The following is a 15,154-nucleotide window of genomic DNA, read 5'->3' as shown; positions in this document are numbered from 1 at the left end:
AGCCCTGCCAAATATTTAAGTCTACTCCATCTTAATTTGTAATTTCCTCAGGTTAACAGAGAGACTCCCTGACCCAATCTAGCTCACCTTGCAAACTCTATCTAACTCAATTAACTCCTACACCCCCCGAGATTCTTAATGCAATCTCAAAACCCTCCTCAAAAAGAGACCAATGTGCTCTTCCCTGTCTCTTCCACCCCAGACACCTTGCACCGTCCCTGACATTCCTTTGTAGATTCACCGGATCTTGCCCTTTCTTCTTTTTTATTGCAATGCTCTTTGATTTCATTTTGAAATGAAAAAAATGTAAAGCACTTTCAATGTAATTAATTAAATGGTTTTATCCCCCCCATTCTCAACATTAAGGACTTGAATAATGTTAGGGTTTGTCTACAAGTGGAGCCATTACTGACTGACTATGTGTGGAGAGACCACTGCCTATCATGTTCACCAACATTGTCTCACTGTTTCCTTGTATTCTCCAGTTGACTCTTAGATTTTATAAGCTCCTTGGGGCATAGACAGTCTTTTTGTTCTGCGTTTGTACAGCATCAGTACAATGGGGTCCTGGTCCATGCCCAGGGCTCCTAGCTTTAGAGTAATTCAAAAAACACATTAAAATAATATTGCAGAATAAAAACATTCACACATGGAGTTATTCAGGAAGAGCTGTCCTGAATAGTTCCATGTGTAGACAAGCCCTTTAAGACATTCTAGTTTCATGCTGTTCAGATCACTTGAGCAATAATGAACCACAACCAAAAGTTAGAAAATGCCAGAATTAAGGTTGCCTGTGCAATGTGAATTTAGTCCCCTTGTGACAGATCTGATGCCGGGGGGTGTGTGGAGAGGAGAAGTGGGACTCACTGGACAAAAACTCGGGGCAAGCAGCTGGGGAATGGATGGAGGAATACTGACGTTGCATGAGGAGCCGAGGGAGGGAGATTGTGGCCAGATACCACACCAGCCAAGTGCTCCTAGTGTGGATGCCGCCATAAGAGCGAAACTGTGCTTCTGCCAGTATAACTTTCTCTACACTAGGGGCTTTTTCCAGCACCTCCTCACACCCTGATGATGTAGCTAGGCTAGCACAAGTTTGTAGAGGAACCATGGCCTTAGACTGGGAGTCACTGGGGGAGAAAGGGACTAGGGCCCTGGCTAGGATGATTTAGTTGGGGATTGGTCCTGCTTTGAGCAGGGGGTTGGACTAGATGACCTCCTGAGGTCCCTTCCAACCCTGATATTTTATGATTCTATGGGACATGACTGGAGGCTGTAGGAAAGGGGAGACAGATTGGGTGAGGAGCCAGGGGAGAGAATGGGACTGGTTGGGCAAGGAGACTGGTGACTAGGAGTGGGAGCAGGAAGAAACTGAGGCTAAAATGGGAAGCCACAAAAGGGAGAATAGGACTGAGTGGGCATGGGGGGGAGTCTGGGATGAGGAGCCGGGGTGAGGAAAAACAGAGCTAGGTCGAAGACATGTTGTAGAGAAACAGGCAAAAGGGATCAAAAGCTTGAGGAAAGAGGCAGAAGGGTGTGCGACCTTTAGAATCCGGAATAGAACCAAGTCTTTCCATTTCTCACACATCCCTGACACAAAGGCCATTCCCCTGCCAGATTTCAAGTCCCTGCTTTAAAGTATAGGGCACTAAAGCTTCTCAGCAAAACAGAATATAGCAAAATTATGTATTTTTCCATAGCCTTGTTCTAAGAAATGGCTACATCAGTTTAGCTAAAACTTTCCAAAAATAACTCAGCCTGAAGCAGATACCCAACATGGAAAGTTTCAGCCCAAATGGTTAAAGTTTGGCAAAGCTATAACCATCTGAACACAGTGTCTTACAATGGGAAGTGTCAAGCAACCTTAATTATCACATTTATTGTTTGTATTGTCATAGTACTAAGGAGCCCTCGTCATGGACAAGGACCCCATTGTGCTAGGTGCCATACAAATACAGAACAAAAAGGCAGTTGGTAGCGCTGCAAGCTCCACCTGTAACGAACAGTTATGATGAAATAAACACATTTTCTAATTATAATATACCTCATCAACAAGTAGGCTATATACATTTGATGATTTAACTGGGAATTGGTCCTGCTTCAAGCAGGGGGTTGGACTAGATGACCTTCAGGGGTCCCTTCCAACCCTGATATTCTATGATTTGTAACCTAGAAAGTTGTGAAGGCAAATTGCCACATACAGAGCCCTAGTGACTTCAGTGGGGCTCAGAACACGCAGATCACAATGCACAATACAGACCTAAAGTGGCAATTACAGTATTAGGGGATTAGAGTTACAAAAAATATAATCAAGGAATTTATTTCTCAAAAAGCCCTCTTTCTGATGCACAGTAACATGGACACTAAAGAGTAACAAGACCAATTTCATCTTGCTTTAAGAATGTCATTTTCACTTTCCCTACTGATCTCAATGTCAATTTCACTTTTATATAGCACCTTTCATCTAAATGAAACCCAAAACCCTTGATTGTACAAACTACACATCGCTTCACCCAGGAATCACTTCACTTCACCCAGCACTAAACAGTAGTCACTTCTGAGGTGAAACAGCAGCTGCTAGAAAGTGTACAGCACAATATAAAAAGTTTAAGACAGGAAGTTAATAAGAATCTCATTGAATTCTCATTTGAGAATACCTTTTGATAATGGGAGAGCTAAAGGAAGCAGAATCTATCTTTAACCAATGGTAATTAACCAGAATAAACCTTTAACTTTGGTTATAGAAACTTAGCCTATTCCATAAATAAGGACTGTAACAAAAGTACAATTTAAGTTGTTTTGTCTCATTTGCATTCCATGTCTTGTCTGTTAGATTGTAAGCTCTTTGGAGCAAGGACTATGCTTTTTCTACGCCTTTTACAGTACTGTGTACATTTATGGAGTGATAAGTATATAATAAATACCTTGTGACTGGGGTGTCAATTGCTGTTAACGCAAGCAATTAATGCAAACCAAACTAACTAGATAAAGTTGCGACTAATCACAGTTTTAATTGCACTGTTTAACAATAACAGAATACTAATTTAAATTTATAATAAATATTTGGATATTTTTCTAAATTTTCAAATATATCGATTTCAATTACAATACATACTACAAAGTGCACAGTGCTCACTTTATTTTTTATTACAAATATTTGCACTGTAAAAAGGATAAACAAAAGAAATAGTACTTTTCTATTCACCTCATACAAGTACTGTAGTGCAGTCTCTGTCATGAAAGTACAACTTACAAATGTAGAATTTTTTTTTACATGACTGCACTTAAAAACAAAATGATGTAAAACTTTAGAGCCTACAAGTCCACTCAGTCCTACTTCTTGTTCAGCCAATCACTAAGACAAACAAGTTTGTTTACATTTATGGAAGAGAATAGTGCCCATTTCTTATTTACAATGTCACCTGAAAGTGAAACAGAGGCTTGTATGGCACTGTTGTAGCCAGCATTGCAATGTATTTATGTGCCAGATATGCTAACATTCACATGCCCCTGCATGCTTTGACCACCATTCCAGAGGACATGCTTCCATGCTGAATTTAAATCGGCATCTTATTATTATTTTACAGTGTGATTAAAATTGCAATTGCAACTATTTTTTAAATCTAGTGATTGTGATTTTTTTTAATCATTTGACAGCCCTACTTGTGACTATCGTGGGTTTCTTTGTGAAGACATCCCACTATCCTCTCCACTCTTTCCAGATGTGCCACTAATGTGAGCAAACAGCAAATCAAAAAGGCAAGAACCCTGTTCTCTGAAGGACTGAGAAAGCAGAGCTCTTGTATGTTTTATTGACACTGCCTGATCACTCAAAGGGAGCAGACAGGTGGAGTCATTGTACACACACCCACAAGACCAAAACATAGGCAGTAGATCCTAATTATAAGCTGAATAGACTTGGCAACGCTCCTTTAATCAAGCAGAGCTTGAAAAAGTTTTGTGATCCCACCTTTATCATCTTCCTTCTCCTCTTCTCCATAACTTGCATATTTTTCCCCTTAAGGAAAGAAAATCACAAAAAACGTACATTGAATGTGCAAGCATAGAACAGAATACTTTTATTTTAAACAGACAATATAAAAAGGGAAATAAGGACATCCCAGGGAGTTACAGACCAGTCAGCTTAACTTCTGTACCCAGAAAGATAATGGAGCAAATAATTAAGCAATCATAATTTGCAAACATCTAGAAGATAATAAGGTGATAAGTAACAGTCAGCACGGATTTGTCAAGAACAAATCATGCCAAACCAACCAGATAGCTTTCTTTGACAGGTGTCAAGTTTCCTTCCCCACTCTGAACTCTAGGGTATAGATGTGGCGACCTGCATGAAAACCTCCTAAGCTTACTTTTACCAGCTTAGGTTAAAACTTCCCCAAGGTACAAATTAATTTTACCCTTTGCCCTTGGAATTTCCACTGTCACCACCAAACTTTAACTGGGTTTACTGGGAAACGTAGTTTGGACACGTCCTTCCCCCACAAAATCCTCCCAACCCTTGCACCCCACTTCCTGGGGAAGGTTTGGTAAAAATCCTCACCAATTTGCATAGGTGACCACAGACCCAAACCCTTGGATCTTAGAACAATAAAAAAGCATTCAGTTTTCTTACAAGAAGACTTTTAATAGAAGTAAAGGAATCACCTCTGTAAAATCAGGATGGTAGATACCTTACAGGGTAATTAGATTCAAAACATAGAGAATCCCTCTAGGCAAAACCTTAAGTTACAAAAAAGATACACAGACAGGGATAGTCATTCTATTCAGCACAGTTCTTTTCTCAGCCATTTAAAGAAATCATAATCTAACACATACCTAGCTAGATTACTTACTAAAAGTTCTAAGACTCCATTCCTGTTCTGTCCCTGGCAAAAGCAGCATACAGACACAGACCCTTTGTTTCTCTCCCTCCTCCCAGCTTTTGAAAGTATCTTGTCTCCTCGTTGGTCATTTTGGTCAGGTGCCAGCAAGGTTACCTTTAGCTTCTTAACCCTTTACAGGTGAGAGGATTTTTCCTCTGGCCAGGAGGGATTTTAAAGGGGTTTACCCTTCCCTTTATATTTATGACAACAGGGTAACAAGCATTTTGGATAGGAGGGAAGTGGTAGATGTGGTATATCTTGACTTTAGTAAAGCTTTTGACACTGTCTCGCATGACCTTCTCATAAACAAACTAGGGAAATACAACCTAGATGGAGCTACTATAAGGTGGGTGTAAAACTGGTTGGAAAACTGTTCCCATAGCAGGGCTTTGGAGCTGTGCTCCGGCTCCGCTCCACTCTAGGTGGAAACCTGCAGCTCCACTGCTCCAGAGCTGCTCCGTGCTCCAGCTCCAGGCTCCGCTCCAAAGCCCTGTCCCAGAGAGTAGTTATCAGTGGTTCACAATCATGCTGCAAAGACATGAGTGGGGTCCCACAGGGATCAGTTCTCAGTCCACTTCTGTTCAATATATTCATCAATGATTTAAATAATAGCATAGAGAGTACACTTACAAAGTTTGCGGACGATACCAAGCTGGAAGGGGTTGCAAGTGCTTTGGAAGATAAGATTAAAATTCAAAATGATTTGCACAAACTGGAGAAATAGTCTAAAGTAAATAGGATGAAATTCAATAAGGACAAATGCAAAGTACTCCATTTAGGAAGGAACAATCAGTTGCACACATACAAAATAGGAAATGACTGCCTAGGAAGGAGTACTGCGGAAAGGGATCTGGGGATCATAGTGGACCAAAAGTTAAGTATGAGTCAACAGTGCAACATTGTTGCAAAAACAGCTAACATCATTCTGGGATATATTAGCAGGCGTGTTGTAAGGAAGACATGAGAAGTAATTCTTCTGCTCTACTCTGCGCTGATTAGGCCTCAGCTGGAGTATTGTGTCCAGTTCTGGGCACCACATTTCAGGAAAGATGTGGACATGTTGGAGAGAGTCCAGAGAAAAGCAACAAAAATGATTAAAGGACTGGAAAACATGACATAAGAGGGAAGATTGAAAAAATTGGGTTTGTTTAGTCTTGAAAAGAGAAGACTAAGAGGGGATATAACAACAGTTTTCAAGTACGTAAAAGGTTGTTACAAGGAGGAGGGAGAAAAATTGTTTTTCTTAACCTCGGAGGATAGGACAAGCAGCAATGCTCTTAAATTGCAGCAAGGGACGTTTAGGCTGGACATTAGGAAAAACTTCCTGTCAGGGTGGTTAAGCACTGGAATAAATTGCCTAGGGAAGTTGTGAAATCTCCATCATTGGAGATTTTTAAGAGCAGGTTAGACAAACACCTGTCAGGGATGGTCCAGATCATACTTAGTCCTGCCACAAGTGCAGGGGACTGGACTAGATGACCTCTCAAGGTCCAAGCTGATTGTTGGATAGCCAACAATTATTCACAAGCCAAGATTTTAAAAGATACAGCTAGTCAGAAGCCAGCACATTTAATACAAGACAAAGTATATTGTACTTTTAAAAATCAAAACTTTGGGGATCTTACAGATTTATACCCTGCAACTAAAGAGTCATGTCAAATTTAAAGTTTTTTTACTTTAATATCTAAGAAGAATGGAAAGATTTCCATATGAGAGATTGAAATGATCATGACTACCTCATTTAGAAAAGAGACAAAGAAGAGGGGCAAGAATGATTGGCATAGAATAGGTAAAAGCACTTCTATTTACCCTTTCTTACAATACAAAAACAAAAGGACATCCCATGAAATTGAAATAGAATAAATTTAAAATTTGATAAAGGAGATAATTTTTATGCAGTACATAATGTGTTGGAACTCACTGCCACAAGAGTCATTGCCATAGCCCAAGATCTTAGTGAGATTACTCAATAGTCCAAGAGTTTTGTGAGATTCATTAAAGGATTGCACAGTTATGCAGATACTGAAAACACCTACAATTACATGACACAGGATACAAAAATAAATATGGGGAAATCAAACAGAAAGCTAGGGAAACTTCAGAGTGGCTTGTATATGATCAGAATCCAAAGGGCAGGGCTTTTAGGCCTGATACACGAGATGAAGCAGATCCTACTGAGAAGAAGCCGACATTACCACTGTGTGGTGCAAATTATCATGCCTCACAGGAAATAAGAAACTGAACAACAAAACCAAAAGGTCACCAGGTGGCATGTCTGAAGAATGCACAGTCCAAAGCACAAGGAGAACAGAGATGCTCCTAATGGATCTACAAGAGATGCTGTTACCACATAGAAGACTGAGCTTCTGTCCATACCTCATAAATAACATAGACAATTTGGAAATCAGCTGAGTATTTGGAGCCTGGGCCACCAATGACAGAGGAAATGTTATTTACACTGCCAAGAGGAAGCTAAAAGAAGTGGAAGTTGTACTGAGTGCCAAATCCAAAGGACAGTATCAGCTATTCCTGATTAACTCAACATACATGTGGGCACTGTTGCGGCAGCCTACACAGGGAGTTATTCCTTATTAACGCCATATGTGGACAGTAGTATTCAGGAATAAGTGTGCTTTACTCCAAATGAGCTTAATTCATTTGGAACTTAATTAAATTAATTCAGAAAAAGGCACTATTATTCTGAATAAGAGCATGTACTTGGAAGGTATTCAGAAACAGCTATTCTTTAAATTCACACCCGGCTTTACTCTGCATGAACTTTCATGGGGTTTGTCTACACAAGTTGTCACTGTCCTGACGGGGAATGCAAAGGGGACAGCTAAGAAATACCCTTTCTTTTTACTACCCGCTGTGGAACAGGTGGGGACCCGCTTTGAGTGCAACGGGGCATCACCCCACTCGTGGGGCCAGTGCTCACTTAAGGGTGTGATCCTCAGCCGGGCCCTTACCTAGGGTGGGGAAGTTGGCATTCCTGATGCTCCTGAGGCTCTTCCGGGGGGTGCAGAGTCCAGAAAACTGGAAGGGAGAAGGGACATGAGCAGGGCGTGGGGATAAGCAGAGGGGAGATTGGGGGTAACAAGCCAGGGGACTGAGGAGGTGGGGGGGTAACGGAGTAAAAGGGGAATGGGGAAAAGGGTGTATCAGGAGGGGGATGAGGGTAATGGTATGGGGGAGAGGAGATGGGGTAACTGGGAACAGAGTAACAGGAGGGGGAACAGGGCTGAAGAGGGGGTAATTATGGGAGAGAGGACGGGGGTAGTAGGTGCACAGGCAATAGCAGGGGGCCAGAGGGTAACGGGGATTGAGGGGGACAGACAGTGGAGTAACAGGGGGATGGGTTGAGGGGGACAGAGTTTAACGGGGGGAAGGGGCAATGGGATTAAAGGGGGACAGGGTAATGGGGATTGAAGGGGGACAGTCAGTGGAGTAACAGGGGGACGGGATGAGGGGGATTGATGGGGACAGACGGTGCAGAACACGGGGATGGGTGAGGGGCATTGAGGGGGTCAGACGGTGGAGGGATGGGGTGAGGGGGATTGAGGGGGACAGAGTTTAACAGGGAAGGGGCAATGGGGTTGAAGGCGGACGGGCTGAGGGGGATTGAGGGGTCAGACGGTGAGGGGACAGGGGGACAGAGGGTAACGGGGAAGGGGCAATGGGGTTGAAGGGGGACAGGCTGAGGGGCAGTGAGGGGTCAGACGGTGGGGGGACGGGGGGACAGAGGGTAACGGGGAAGGGGCAATGGGGTTGAAGGGGGACGGGGTGAGGGGGATTGAGGGGTCAGACGGTGGGGGGACGGGGGGACAGAGGGTAACGGGGAAGGGGCAATGGGGTTGGAGGCGGACGGGCTGAGGGGCAGTGAGGGGTCAGATGGTGGGGGGACGGGGGACAGAAGGTAACGGGGAAGGGGCAATGGGGTTGAAGGGGGACGGGGTGAGGGGCAGTGAGGGGTCAGACGGTGGGGGGACGGGGGGACAGAGGGTAACGGGGAAGGGGCAATGGGGTTGAAGGCGGACGGGCTGAGGGGGATTGAGGGGTCAGACAGTGGGGGGACGGGGGACAGAGGGTAACGGGGAAGGGGCAATGGGGTTGAAGGCGGACGGGCTGAGGGGGATTGGGGGGTCAAGCGGTGGGGGGACGGGGGGACAGAGGGTAACGGGGAAGGGGCAATGGGGCATTGAGGGGGACAGACAGTGGAGTAACAGGGGGATGGAGCGAGGGAGACAGACGGTGGAGGAACCAGGGGGACAGGGTGAGGGGGATTGAGGGGGGTCAGACGGTGGAGGGACGGGGGGACGGGGTGGGCGGGATTGGAGGGACAGAGGGTAACGGGGAAGAGGCAATGGGGTTGAAGGGGGATGGGGTGAGGGGGATTGAGGGGGACAGACAGTGGATGGACGGGGGGGACAGAGGGTAACGGGGAAGGGGCAATGGGGTTGAAGGGGGACGGGGTGAGGGGGATTGAGGGGTCAGGCGGTAGGGGGGCGGGGGGACAGAGGGTAACGGGGAAGGGGCAATGGGGTTGAAGGCGGATGGGGTGAGGGGCAGTGAGGGGTCAGACGGTGGGGGAACGGGGGGGAACGGGGGGGAACGGGGAAGGGGCAATGGGGTTGAAGGGGGACGGGGTGAGGGGGATTGAGGGGTCAGGCGCTAGGGGGACGGGGGGACAGAGGGTAACGGGGAAGGGGCAATGGGGTTGAAGGCGGACGGGCTGAGGGGGATTGAGGGGTCAGACGGTGGGGGGGACGGGGGACAGAAGGTAACGGGGAAGGGGCAATGGGGTTGAAGGGGGACGGGGTGAGGGGCAGTGAGGGGTCAGACGGTGGGGGGACGGGGGGACAGAGGGTAACGGGGAAGGGGCAATGGGGTTGAAGGCGGACAGGCTGAGGGGGATTGAGGGGTCAAGCGGTGGGGGGACGGGGGGTAACGGGGGAGGGGCAATGGGGGTGAAGGCGGACGGGCTTAGGGGCAGTGAGGGGTCAGACGGTGGGGGGACGGGGGTAACGGGGAAGGGGCAATAGGGTTGAAGGGGGACGGGCTGAGGGGCAGTGAGGGGTCAGACGGGGGGGACGGGGGGTAACGGGGGAGGGGCAATGGGGTTGAAGGGGGACGGGCTGAGGGGCAGTGAGGGGTCGGACGGGGGGTAACGGGGGAGGGGCAATGGGGTTGAGGGGGGACGGGGGGGAACGGGGGAGGGGCAATGGGGTTGAGGGGGGACGGGCTGAGGGGCAGTGAGGGGTCAGACGGGGGGGGACGGGGGGAACGGGGGAGGGGCAATGGGGGTGAAGGCGGACGGGCTGAGGGGCAGTGAGGGGTCAGACGGGGGGGGACGGGGGTAACGGGGGAGGGGCAATGTGGGTGAAGGCCGACGGGCTGAGGGGCAGTGAGGGGTCAGACGGGGGGGACGGGGGGAACGGGGGAGGGGCAATGGGAGTGAAGGGGGACGGGCTGAGTGGCAGTGAGGGGTCAGACGGGGGGGACGGGGGGACGGGGGAGGGGCAATGGGGTTGAAGGGGGACGGGCTGAGGGGCAGTGAGGGGTCAGACGGGGGGGAACGGGGGAGGGGCAATGGGGTTGAGGGGGGACGGGGGGAACGGGGAAGGGGCAATGGGGGTGAAGGCGGACGGGCTGAGGGGCAGTGAGGGGTCAGACGGGGGGGACGGGGGGAACGGGGGAGGGGCAATGGGGTTGAGGGGGGACGGGGGGAACGGGGGAGGGGCAATGGGGTGAAGGCGGACGGGCTGAGGGGCAGTGAGGGGTCAGACGGGGGGACGGGGGAGGGGCAATGGGGTGAAGGCGGACGGGCTGAGGGGCAGTGAGGGGTCGGACGGGGGGACGGGGGAGGGGCAATGGGGTGAGGGGGGACGGGGGGGAGGGGCAATGGGGGTGAAGGCGGACGGGCTGAGGGGCAGTGAGGGCTCAGACGGGGGGAACGGGGAAGGGGCAATGGGGTGAAGGCGGACGGGCTGAGGGGCAGTGAGGGGTCAGACGGGGGGAACGGGGAAGGGGCAATGGGGTGAAGGCGGACGGGCTGAGGGGCAGTGAGGGGTCGGACGGGGGGAACGGGGGAGGGGCAATGGGGTTGAAGGGGGACGGCTGAGGGGCAGTGAGGGGTCGGACGGGGAGAACGGGGGAGGGGCAATGGGGTTGAGGGGGGACGGGGGGGAACGGGGGAGGGGCAATGGGGTGAAGGCGGACGGGCTGAGGGGCAGTGAGGGGTCAGACGGGGGGGACGGGGGTAACGGGGGAGGGGCAATGGGGTTGAGGGGGGACGGGGGGAACGGGGGAGGGGCAATGGGGTGAAGGCGGACGGGCTGAGGGGCAGTGAGGGGTCAGACGGGGGGGACGGGGGAGGGGCAATGGGGTGAAGGCGGACGGGCTGAGGGGCAGTGAGGGGTCGGACGGGGGGGACGGGGGAGGGGCAATGGGGTGAGGGGGGACGGGGGGGAGGGGCAGTGAGGGGTCGGACGGGGGGGGACGGGGGGAACGGGGGAGGGGCAATGGGGTGAAAGCGGACGGGCTGAGGGGCAGTGAGGGGTCGGACGGGGGGGGACGGGGGAACGGGGGAGGGGCAATGGGGTGAAGGCGGACGGGCTGAGGGGCAGTGAGGGGTCGGACGGGGGAGGGGCAATGGGGAGAGGGGGGACGGGGGGGAGGGGCAATGGGGTGAAGGCGGACGGGCTGAGGGGCAGTGAGGGGTCGGACGGGGGAGGGGCAATGGGGTGAGGGGGGACGGGGGGGAGGGGCAATGGGGCTGAAGGCGGACGGGCTGAGGGGCAGTGAGGGGTCAGACGGGGGGACCGGGGGAGGGGCAATGGGGTGAAGGCGGACGGGCTGAGGGGCAGTGAGGGGTCAGACGGGGGGAACGGGGGAGGGGCAATGGGGTGAAGGCGGACGGGCTGAGGGGCAGTGAGGGGTCGGACGGGGGAGGGGCAATGGGGTGAGGGGGGACGGGGGGGAGGGGCAATGGGGTGAAGGCGGGCGGGCTGAGGGGCAGTGAGGGGTCAGACAGGGGGACCGGGGGAGGGGCAATGGGGTGAAGGCGGACGGGCTGAGGGGCAGTGAGGGGTCAGACGGGGGGAACGGGGGAGGGGCAATGGGGTGAAGGCGGACGGGCTGAGGGGCAGTGAGGGGTCGGACGGGGGAGGGGCAGTGAGGGGGGACGGGGAGGGGGGCAATGGGGTGAAGGCGGGCGGGCTGAGGGGCAGTGAGGGGTCGGACGGGGGAGGGGCAATGGGGTGAGGGGGGATGGGGGGGAGGGGCAATGGGGTGAGGGGGGACGGGGGGAGGGGCAATGGGGTGAGGGGGGACGGGGGGAGGGGCAGTGAGGGGTCGGACGGGGGGGACGGGGGACGGGGGGGAGGGGCAATGGGGTGAAGGCGGACGGGCTGAGGGGCAGTGAGGGGTCGGACGGGGGAGGGGCAATGGGGTGACGGGGGGGCAATGGGGTGAGGGGGGACGGGCTGAGGGGCAGTGAGGGGTCGGACGGGGGAGGGGCAATGGGGTGAGGGGGGACGGGGGGAGGGGCAATGGGGTGAAGGCGGACGGGCTGAGGGGCAGTGAGGGGTCGGACGGGGGAGGGGCAATGGGGTGAGGGGGGACGGGGGGGAGGGGCAATGGGGTGAAGGCGGACGGGCTGAGGGGCAGTGAGGGGTCGGACGGGGGAGGGGCAATGGGGTGAGGGGGGACGGAGGGGAGGGGCAATGGGGTGAAGGCGGACGGGCTGAGGGGCAGTGAGGGGTCGGACGGGGGTGAGGGGGGACGGGGGGGAGGGGCAATGGGGTGAAGGCGGACGGGCTGAGGGGCAGTGAGGGGTCGGACGGGGGAGGGGCAATGGGGTGAGGGGGGACGGGGGGAGGGGCAATGGGGTGAAGGCGGACGGGCTGAGGGGCAGTGAGGGGTCGGACGGGGGAGGGGCAATGGGGTGAGGGGGGACGGGGGGAGGGGCAATGGGGTGAAGGCGGACGGGCTGAGGGGCAGTGAGGGGTCGGACGGGGGAGGGGCAATGGGGTGAGGGGGGACGGGGGGGAGGGGCAATGGGGTGAAGGCGGACGGGCTGAGGGGCAGTGAGGGGTCGGACGGGGGAGGGGCAATGGGGTGAGGGGGGACGGGGGGGAGGGGCAATGGGGTGAAGGCGGGCGGGCTGAGGGGCAGTGAGGGGTCGGACGGGGGAGGGGCAATGGGGTGAGGGGGGACGGGGGGGAGGGGCAATGGGGTGAAGGCGGACGGGCTGAGGGGCAGTGAGGGGTCGGACGGGGGTGAGGGGGGACGGGGGGGAGGGGCAATGGGGTGAAGGCGGACGGGCTGAGGGGCAGTGAGGGGTCGGACGGGGGGGACGGGGGACGGGGGGGAGGGGCAATGGGGTGAAGGCGGACGGGCTGAGGGGCAGTGAGGGGTCGGACGGGGGAGGGGCAATGGGGTGAGGGGGGACGGGGGGAGGGGCAATGGGGTGAAGGCGGACGGGCTGAGGGGCAGTGAGGGGTCGGACGGGGGAGGGGCAATGGGGTGAGGGGGGACGGGGGGGAGGGGCAATGGGGTGAAGGCGGACGGGCTGAGGGGCAGTGAGGGGTCGGACGGGGGAGGGGCAATGGGGTGAGGGGGGACGGGGGGGAGGGGCAATGGGGTGAAGGCGGGCGGGCTGAGGGGCAGTGAGGGGTCGGACGGGGGAGGGGCAATGGGGTGAGGGGGGACGGGGGGGAGGGGCAATGGGGTGAAGGCGGACGGGCTGAGGGGAAGTGAGGGGTCGGACGGGGGTGAGGGGGGACGGGGGGGAGGGGCAATGGGGTGAAGGCGGACGGGCTGAGGGGCAGTGAGGGGTCGGACGGGGGGGACGGGGGACGGGGGGGAGGGGCAATGGGGTGAAGGCGGACGGGCTGAGGGGCAGTGAGGGGTCGGACGGGGGAGGGGCAATGGGGTGAGGGGGGACGGGGGGAGGGGCAATGGGGTGAAGGCGGACGGGCTGAGGGGCAGTGAGGGGTCGGACGGGGGAGGGGCAATGGGGTGAGGGGGGGACGGGGGGAGGGGCAATGGGGTGAAGGCGGGCGGGCTGAGGGGCAGTGAGGGGTCGGACGGGGGAGGGGCAATGGGGTGAGGGGGGACGGGGGGGAGGGGCAATGGGGTGAAGGCGGACGGGCTGAGGGGCAGTGAGGGGTCGGACGGGGGAGGGGCAATGGGGTGAGGGGGGACGGGGGGGAGGGGCAATGGGGTGAAGGCGGACGGGCTGAGGGGCCGGACGGGGGAGGGGCAATGGGGTGAGGGGGGACGGGGGGAGGGGCAATGGGGTGAAGGCGGGCGGGCTGAGGGGCAGTGAGGGGTCGGACGGGGGAGGGGCAATGGGGTGAGGGGGGACGGGGGGGAGGGGCAATGGGGTGAAGGCGGACGGGCTGAGGGGCAGTGAGGGGTCGGACGGGGGTGAGGGGGGACGGGGGGGAGGGGCAATGGGGTGAAGGCGGACGGGCTGAGGGGCAGTGAGGGGTCGGACGGGGGTGAGGGGGGACGGGGGGGAGGGGCAATGGGGTGAAGGCGGACGGGCTGAGGGGCAGTGAGGGGTCGGACGGGGGTGAGGGGGGACGGGGGGGAGGGGCAATGGGGTGAAGGCGGACGGGCTGAGGGGCAGTGAGGGGGACAGGGCGGGTGGCGGCGAAGGCGGCCCGGGCTGACGGGCGCGGAGGCGGAGGTCTCCGGCGGGGCCGGGCCGGCCCCACTCACGCTGTGCGCCAGGCAGGCGGCGTCGCGCTCGGAGCAGCCGCGCTCCGGGGAGCCCATGGCCGCCCCGCGCCCCCCCCGCCCGGCCGTTGGAGGCGCCGAGAGCGGAACGGCCTTCGCGCCGGCGGGGCGTGGGGGGTCATGAATATTCATGAGGGCGGGCCGAGGGCGAGCACCAGCGAAGCGGGGGGGAGGAGAGAAGCCCTCCGTGGGGGGGGGCGGGGAGTGCCGTGCTGTTGGGCCCCCCCCCCAGCGCAGGAAGCGGGTCCCCTGTCCTGCCCCACCTTGACCTGTCCCAAGGGGCGGGGAGTCCCAGACCCACCACCACCCCAGGGCGTGAGGGGGGGGGGGGTCCCAAGGTGTGAGGTGAGGAGTTCTCTGCCCCTCCCCACCCCACCCCACCCCAGGGCATGAGGGGGGGGGGTCCCAAGGTGTGAGGTGAGGAGTTCTCTGCCCCTCCCCACCCCAGGGCGTGAGGGGGGGGGGGTCCCAAGGTGTGAGGTGAGGAGTTCTCTGCCCCTCCCCACCCCACCCCAGGGCGAGGG

General features: G+C 55.6%; 1 protein-coding gene across 3 annotated transcripts in view; it reads right to left on the bottom strand.

Annotated features, from left to right (window-relative positions):
- Window positions 1-14,735, bottom strand: part of DDX25 (DEAD-box helicase 25) — a 48,122-nt gene extending 33,387 nt beyond the window's left edge. For all 3 annotated transcript variants that reach the window (XR_012155908.2, XR_012155909.2, XM_073320822.2), the window contains exons 1-3: window positions 14,613-14,735; window positions 7,853-7,919; window positions 3,971-4,018 (exon numbers count right to left, since the gene is read on the bottom strand). Coding sequence is in view for 1 of the 3 variants with exons in the window: in XM_073320822.2 (XP_073176923.1) it covers window positions 3,971-4,018; window positions 7,853-7,919; window positions 14,613-14,669 (172 nt within the window). In the remaining 2 variants the exon portion in view is untranslated. The remainder of the gene's footprint in view (window positions 1-3,970; window positions 4,019-7,852; window positions 7,920-14,612) is intronic.
- Between the last annotated feature and the right edge of the window lie 419 nt (window positions 14,736-15,154).

This window comes from Lepidochelys kempii, chromosome 22 (genome assembly GCF_965140285.1).
Source record: "Lepidochelys kempii isolate rLepKem1 chromosome 22, rLepKem1.hap1, whole genome shotgun sequence".
NCBI classification, from domain to species: Eukaryota; Metazoa; Chordata; order Testudines; family Cheloniidae; genus Lepidochelys; species Lepidochelys kempii.
The sequence above is the reverse complement of the archived record's forward strand: the minus strand, read 5'-3'. Positions and strand labels throughout refer to the sequence as shown.